This window comes from Cervus elaphus, chromosome 29 (assembly GCF_910594005.1).
Source record: "Cervus elaphus chromosome 29, mCerEla1.1, whole genome shotgun sequence".
Taxonomy (NCBI): domain Eukaryota; kingdom Metazoa; phylum Chordata; class Mammalia; order Artiodactyla; family Cervidae; genus Cervus; species Cervus elaphus.
Window position 1 is genome coordinate 22,375,019 of NC_057843.1, and position 8,528 is coordinate 22,383,546.

The 8,528-nt window shown below is 41.6% G+C and overlaps 1 protein-coding gene across 1 annotated transcript; it reads right to left on the bottom strand.

Moving 5' to 3' along the window:
* Window positions 1-5,872: 5,872 nt before the first annotated feature.
* Window positions 5,873-6,442, bottom strand: LOC122685932 (interferon alpha-1-like). Its single transcript, XM_043890964.1, has one exon. The coding sequence runs from the start codon at window positions 6,440-6,442 to the stop codon at window positions 5,873-5,875; it is 570 nt and encodes a 189-aa protein (XP_043746899.1).
* Between the last annotated feature and the right edge of the window lie 2,086 nt (window positions 6,443-8,528).

The window sequence follows — 8,528 nt, forward strand, 5'->3', positions numbered from 1 at the left end:
GGGGAAGATGAGGCTGCTGCTAGCCTGGCTGAGACAGTGTCTGGTGGAACCTTGAGGTAGGTTTTCTGATGCCATGCTTTTGAAGCAAGGCCATTAAATAGGGAACACGGTAATTTTCATTTTCTAATCATTTCTCTACACTTTTACTTCCTTTTTTGATTCTCATTTATGTATTCAGAGTATGATTCAAGAAAATGTCATCAATCTAAGCTATTGATTTTACCTATTTCCTAATAACTTCAAATATACCTATCCAAACAGATATTTATCAATCAAATGAGAAAGGTCTTTGTCTTAAGTCAGAATTGATGGGCATTTGTGATTACATACATTATTGCTCTTTGTCTCTCATGCCTAAATGCTGCTCTCCTCTTGTCCATGAACACATCCGTAGCCCTGATATTAGGCTCCATTTTTCCTCTTACTTTACAGGGGAAGACAGGCTCCCTTAGCTCTCTGGTTTTTGTATTTATTTAGGGATTTACCAGATCACTCTGGCAATTAAGTTCTTTGAAACAAATGATGAGTTTTCTTTAGTGTTTGATTTAGAGAAGAGGCTGATTATTATGAGTCCATGAACTCCTCCCATGTTTCTCTTCCTTCTAGAACACCTTCCTTCAGGTCCATATGGTTGTGCTTCAGGGAACCACGAGGTTAGGATTGTTACAGATATCATCATTTCTTTCCACCATTTTCTTCTTGGAGACCTGTCGTCCTCCACAGACTGGGCCAATACTCGCTCCAGAATCCTGGTTCTTCTCAGAGAACATGGGTGTGGAAGTTCTAAATCCAGGATAATTGTTATTTCCCCAGCAGCACTTCACTCATAAGGGAGAGATCACATGGAGCCACACCCTGTCCTTTGGAGTGACAGAGTCTCTTCCTCACCTGCTGGACTCCCTCCCTGAGAACAGGCTCACCACATTCAGTGGACTCGAAAATCTCCCTTCTGTAGAGGGCTTGTTTATTTGTTGGGCAAATAAATCATCTTCCTAAACCTCCATTCTCTCCCCGGCATTGTTTGTGTGAAGAACCCTAGTTTTCAGTGGTGACCTCCTCCTCTCCTGACACATGTCCCCAGATGTCCAAAGTGTCAGCAGTGCTCAGATACTGAGAGCAAATATGTATTTGTGCAAGTTGGTAGAGGAATTTCTAACTGCAATTATTTTGCTCTCAGTAGATAAATATTATCTGTGTTGCCAAGTATGGTTTTATTATTCAATCCTTTTACTTAAACTGTTCAAGACTTGTTCTGAGCTGGAAGAAGGAGATTCCGTGATGGTGTTTTCTCTCATTGGAAGCTTATGTCACAGGATCTAGTGAGTTACAGTTGTTCATTCAGGCAGTTGATTCCACTGGGCATATCTGTTCCTCTGTTTCTTTCTCCCTCTGAGAATTCAGGATGGTGAGAACCAGGCTACTTGTTCAGGGAGAAATAGCCTTCTTTCCTTTACTTGAGTGTAATTTTTCACTTAAAGTTTCAACATTCATTCAGTGACTTGTTGGTCAGCATTTGTCCTGCTGCTTCTGCTCTGGTTCTAATTCACGTTGAGGTAAGAACAATAACGCAAAGAAAGGCAAAGGGCGGCATCTCTATCATTTTAAGACTAGTTTTTTGTTGTTGTTGTTGTTTCCCTTTGATACTTTCCTAGAAAGTAAAAGTCCGCAGTTGTTTTGTGGGCAAAGAGAAAACTAATGTATTCTGAATGTCTAAAAGAAGGGAAGTGGTTTTCCCCTGATACAATGACGTATTCTGAGCTAGCAAATTCAATGCAGCACAGCTGGGGCGAGGCTGTGGCAGAGGGGAAGAATGAGGCCAGTATAAACAACACAAAGACTGGGACATGGCTGCTTCTGACAGAAGCTCAACGAAGGCCAAATCCTGGGTCAATTGACTGCCCTTTGCTTTGGAAGATCAGCTATCTCAGTTTTCTTTCAATTAATCCATGTAGGGTTAGTTTCAGGAGAGAAGGAAGAAGTCAAACCCACCACCTAACAAGAGGTGGACAACTAGAATGCCAATTGCTAGAACACTAATCCTCTCTGGCAGTGTCTTGGAGACCAGCCTTCCTGAGCATCTGTCTAGGTAACAAATCCACTCAGGCAATGAGAAGAAGCTTTGAGAAAAACTAAAAGGAAATGGAATTAAATGATTCCAAAAGACCCTGATCTTAATCACGGAACTAGTAATTATGATATTAAAATAATCACTGAATTTTATTTCCTGCTACTAATGGACTAGCCACTTTCCAAGTTCTTTAGAATTTTAACTGAATCCTCTCACTAACTCTTAGGGCACACTTACTTATAATCCTGGAGAAAAATATAAATCTGGACAAATGAACTATTCCAATTGTAGCAAAGATTCAAGGGCAAACCTTGGGGGCTTTGATTTGTCTGAATGATCCCGTTGAAAAAAAAAAAAAGGAAGGGTGAAAATCAACATGACATTAAGGAACCAATGAAATAAGTGATTGGATGAGAATGAGATGACAAAGACCCCTTAATCCATTTCAAATGCCAAAGGGTCACTATTTATTGTTTCGTAGGGCCACAGGTTATGGTCTGAAGTCAACAGAACTAAGATCTAATCGTAAATAGACAAAATCACTATTAAATAGTTAGAAGGGAATAGGGAATAGATTGCTCATTGTCTAGTGGTTAGGATCCAGCACTTTCACTGCTGTGACCTGATTTCAATCCCTGGTTGGGGAAGTCCAATCACACAAGCCTCGCAGAAGGAAGTCTAAGCTTTCATGAAATATAGTGAAATGAAGAAATATGAAATATTTCTTCAATGAAATATAGTGAAATAACTTTATTATCCCTACTAGAAGTGAGCCCTCTTTTCTATGTATTTTAACTCTTGACATTTCTTGTGAGTTTAAATACAAAGAAAAAGCATCCAACAGTTTCCCGCCACATGAGCTCTGATGTTTCTCCTTCAGGATCAGGATGACAACGAACACATCTTTCAGCATCAGGTTCTGCAGAATGAAGTCACTACCCACTGCAGTCCCTGACCTCCAACACACCCTGATATGAGTTCAGGATGGAGATCAGGAACGAGGCACTCTGTGCTCTGGGAAAACTGACACAGCAGGTCAGCAGAGAGTTAGATAATATCCAGAGGAAATTTATGAACCCAATTTTTACAACTTCTCATGGGTCGAAAAGCTGTAAAATCTTTCAGGGAGACATCTGTTCTTCCTGATTCTCAGCCACAATCTCCCAAGATCTGAGCTTATCAGTACGTCACCCCTTCACCACAGTCACATGCATGCTGACCTCCCCTATGTCCGAGGAGCAGTCCCTTAGGGCAGAAGAGAGGCTGACCTCCAGCCTGTAGTCCTCAGCAAGTCCTCCCGAGAAAATGAACTCCCACAACCTGTTGTTCTCATTCTAAAGGAAGACACCTGCATTTCTCACTTCCAGTCCAAATGGGTCATCCTCTTGTTGAGTCCAGGGAAGAATCTCTGCTCCTTATTTTCCAACTACTGGTCAAGATGTGGGTGCTGAGGAGCCCTGTGTGTGACAAAGATGGAAAAACATGTGCTTCCTAGATAGGAGCAGTGAAGATTTTTCTCCTTAGCAGGGAGAGACTGGCTTGAATTGTGAAGTAAGCCTCAATGCCTTGTGTAATTATCTTCTTTAAAAATTTCTAGATCAACTTATTAAGCATCATTAAGTAATAGTACAGAATTGACATTAAAAAGTTATTTAGAAAATAATTTGTTAATAAAATGATATGTTGACCAGTAATAAAGGAATGTTTTCTACTTATTTCAGGACTGTAATCATCAAGAAGTTTTCTAAACCTCTCAATGTACTTTAAATGCCCTCTGAGGGGCTTCCTTGGTGGCTCAATGGTAAGGAATCTGCCTGCCAAGGCAGGTGACTCATAGGACTACATGTGGTCTAGAGGCTGTGAAGCCCATGGACCACAACTATTGAGCCTGTGCTCTAGACCCTGGGACCACCTCTAATGAAGCCCGAGTGCCCTAGAGACCATGCTCCTCAATGAGAGAAGCTACTGCAATGAGAAGCCTGTGTACCACCACTAGAGAGAAGACCTGCTTTGGGCAACTAAAGAGAAGTTCATGCAGCTACGAAGACCCAGTACAGAGAAAAATGAATAAATAAATTAAATTATATTAAAAAATGCCCCTCTGACTTTACATGTAGCTATATGTGCTATATGTCCCTACTGGGAAGAAGAGAAAGAATGATTGATCCATCAATGCCCTCCTTCAAAATTGCCTACATTAAATACATGAATTTCCACAAAGATCTTTACTTTGAGAAATTGCAATCTCCCAGTCTGCACATTACTGACATATGTCCTGGGGGGATGGCTCTGTCCCACTGTTAATAAATGTTCTAAAGACCTGCCTGTGACTCTTTTATTCAAGCTTGTTTGATTTTGTCTCTCAAAGTTGCAAAGACATCATGGTGGAATTTAAAAACTTCCTTAGATTGCATTGTCGCCAGGTACATCTTGCTCTGCCCTGAGATACCTTGCTGGGTCCCAAGGAGGAAACAAGTCTGAAGCTGTGACAGGAGTGACCCTCTTGCCTGAGTGCAGCTCATCTGTGTTGTTCCGTGTCCTGAGGACCTGCCGCTGTTCCAGGGAACACTTTAGACTTCTCTGTTCTCCTTCCAAGTTCTCAAACTGCTGCTGACTTTCAACTCCAAGTTTCCTGCGCTTTGGGCTTTTTGAGCAGAAGAGACTCCTGACCCAGGCAAGCTCCTCCTAGTGTAATCACCACATGGAAGAGCCCAGGTAGAGGCACAGAGGAGCCCCTGGAGTCTCCACTATTGTTCACTGTGGGGCGGGGTTCCCTCTATGTACTGTGTTTCTCTGGGAGCCTGGGCAGTCTGGACCTGCAGTGCTTGGCAGGCAGAGCAGGTGAAGTCATAGGAGAGTCTCTGACAGATCTAGAACTTTCTCTCAGGTTCTGCTTTTAGTTGGTGGTTTGCAGTCTTAAGGGGAAATTGACAACCAGAAACCGTAATGGAGAAGGACACAGCTGTCTGAATGGAGAGGACGCCTTCATGCAGAGTGAATGAGGAGAGCATGCTGGGGATTCCTACACTGGGAGGAAGTGAATAATTGTGATATTTGAGTGTAAAGATAAGATAGTCACCTGACCTCTCCCCAACTGACTATCATGTCTTCAAGCATCTCTACCACTTTCCAGGGAAAAAACTTCGACAACCAACAAGAGGCAGAAAGCCCTTCCCAAGAGTTCATCAAATCCTGAAGCATGGATTTTTTTTGATCATTGTTTTTAGGTGATGTTCCTTTTGAAAAAATCAGAGTTATAAAATGTATTGGAGTAGTTATGTGCACTTCGAGGTCCTCAGAGCAACAAACAACACAGGTAGAGCTTGTGTATTTTTTATTTCTAACATCCAAATCCTAAAGAGGGGTCAAGGTTTTATAAAATGCATTTTTTTTATCAAGCTGCCATTCAGACTTGGTGTTTATGTTTTAGTGAAAAAACAAAGTAACTTTCTTACAGTAAGAATTTAGTGAATGAAGAAAAATCATAAACTGACTAAATACAAAATATACATTTTCCCATAAATATACATACATAATATATCAACAAGATCATTTAAATATTTATAAATAGATAAATAATGGTCCAGGTAGTGAATAAGTAGATAGATCATCTTCAGCATCTGTGAGGAATAAGTGCCTGTAGAGTAGAACATGATGGCACTTAATATTCAAGAAAATATTCGACAAATTGAATCGATTCAGGGCAGGATGACAGCGGAACTGTGAGCCCTTGACGTGGCCCCGCAGGAGGCATGTGGTCTTGTTGGTCTGTGAGGATCATTTCCGTGTTGGACCAGGTGTGTGTCAGTCCTTCCTCCGGAATCTCTCCTGCAAGTTTGTTGAGGAAGAGAAGGCTCTCATGACTTCTGCTCTGACAACCTCCCAGGCACAAGGGCTGTGTCCCTTCTCTTGCAGGTAGAGAGTGACTCTGTGGAAGTATTTCCTCAGAGCCAGGCTGGAGTCCCCCTTGACCAGGGGAGCCCCTTGCAGCCCCTGCTCCTGCCTCAGACAGGCTTGCAGGTCAGTGAGCTGCTGATCCAGTGCAGTGCGGAGCTTGTCCAGGAGGCTCTGGTCCCACGCAGCGGCCGAGCCCTCGGTGCTGAAGAGCTGGAAGGTGTGCTGGGTCACCTCGTGGAGCACAGAGATGGCTTGAGCCCTCTGCAGCTGGCTGCCACCCAGCATCTCCTGGGGGAATGCGAAGTCATTTCTGTCCTGCAGGCAGGAGGAAGGGGAGACCCTCCTCAGTTGTTGCAGGAGTGTCAGGACCCTCCTGTTGGCCAGGCTGTGGGTGGGAGGCAGGTGGCAGCCCAGAGAGCAGATGGAGTTGCAGCTGAGCAACAGCAGGGCCAGGAGTAAGGACCAGGCTGGGGCCATCGGGGACCTTGTGGATGCTGCTGGCCTGGGGAGGTGGGTGACTCTGTGAACCTGCTCTCTAGGTTCTCTGAAGACCTTCCTTCAGGCCTGTGTCTTAAATAGGAGCCCATGGTTTCCATTTTCTGAAAGTTCCCTCTTGCTTTCTACTTTTGTTTTTGCTTTTCAATTTGCACTCTCCAGTGTGTTAGGGCAGCACTTCTCAATCTTTTTTTTTCATGTTGCCCTTCTTTCTTCTGCCCACAGAGCCTTTTTAGGTATTTTTTCTTAATTGCCCTGCACTGTGAAATTTTGATAACATAGATATACTGTGTATGTATTTATGTACTCTATGAATATCTTTTCTCTGTACATAGAAAAAGGAAGTGTAAATCTTACTCTTTGTATTCAGTGTAGTTAAGAATGACAGAAACTTTTAAGCTATAATTTAAATGTAAAAGCTACTGAATTTTATTGTTTCTTTATAAACTCAGTTTTCAGAGTGACTTTAATGTCATATGTTTACTTATATAAGTATGTATGTATCCAATTACATATTGAAATAAAATTTACATAAATACTTGATAATAATACCAAGGTATAGACATACTTCAAAGTCATTCAAAGCTGCTCAAGTCATTGAATAACTTAAAAATAGTTCTTTATTATTTATTTTCAATATTTATCATTGAATTTTCTTCTTGTCAGAAAATAATTTTTAGTTTTACTGCCTACTAGATATTCATCTGGATATTATCAACATTTTTTCTCTTTAATACTTTGACATGTTGAACCACCTTTGTAGAATTATGTAAGAAAATATCATATTTTTTATATTTTATTTGCAAATACAATTTTCCATTTTTATTTAATCTGGAGCCCAAATCACACCGAGGTTCAAACACAAGCAACATGCACAGACAGACAGTGGTTTCTCAGAAGTACAGAAAGGCCACCTCTCACAATATGACTTTGAGATGAAGCAAATGGTGGAAAGTCCTCCAGTGAACCATCTACTCACCTTAGGTTGTACCACTGATCTTGTATACAATTTGTTTATATTCCATAAACTGAATCTCAATGCTTCTCTTATGTATGATACACAAGAAAGGCCAAAGACAGAAATAAATACTAAGGGGTTAGATTTTGTTGTATCAGGTTGAGCTTTGATATGTAATAGCTAATCATTGTAATGACAATATTTGTTCAGAGAACTAATGTCTGCATGTGTGGAAGCAGCATTATCCCCAGTGAGAAAGCATGATTTAGGAATCACCATCCATTTGAATCTTTCTCTCTGTTCCTTTGCATTAAATTTCAGATTTCCCAAGTGACTTTCAAGTTCCATTACGAGCCTATTATTTTCAAATAAAGGAAGCCATCTTTGTAATGAATTCAGAATGGGACAAATATTGTTTATTTCATGGGAAGATTTAACTTTTGGCTCTGCTCCTGAATTCTTTTGATTTTACATTGAATTTTATACTGTCAAAGCCCCCTATATTCTAAACTTCAGATAATAAGGATGTGATTATCTTTGGCAAGTCAGCTCTGTAGTAACTGAACCCTGATTTCTTCTCTGTGGTGTCCTCTGTACCAGGCCCAGTGTAATCGCTCAACAAGTTGTTTTTTTGTTATTTATTTATTTATCCACTTTTGGCTACCCTGGGTCTTCAGTGCATTGCCAGGGCTTTCTCTAGTTATGGCCAGTGGGGCTCACTCTTCCTCGCAGCTCCTGGTTTCCTTCCTGTGAGTCTTCTTCGGGCTCCAGCATGCAGGCTTCAGCAGCTGCAGCACGTGGGCTCTAGAGCAGGGTCTCAGGATCAGTGGAGCGCTGTCTTAGTTGTTGTGTGGCAGGTGGACACTTCCTGGACCAGGGATCGAACCTGTCTCTCCTGAGGAAAGATTCTTATTCACTGCACCACCAGGGAAGTCCTCAACAAGTCATTTTAGCCAAAGCAGTTTCTCAGATTTCCTCCTACTACTGGAAGGCATTTACAAATGACCAAGCTATTTTGCTTCATCTGGGCCCTATTTCCCGGAATTATAATAGACAGTGGCTGGTATTTCCACTCTATTCCTGCTGGTGCCAGTCATACCGAGTTTGTTG

Excerpts from the sequence above, each read along its gene's own strand:
- LOC122685932 (XM_043890964.1), bottom strand. The coding sequence starts at position 6,442 with ATGGCCCCAGCCTGGTCCTTACTCCTGGCCCTGCTGTTGCTCAGCTGC.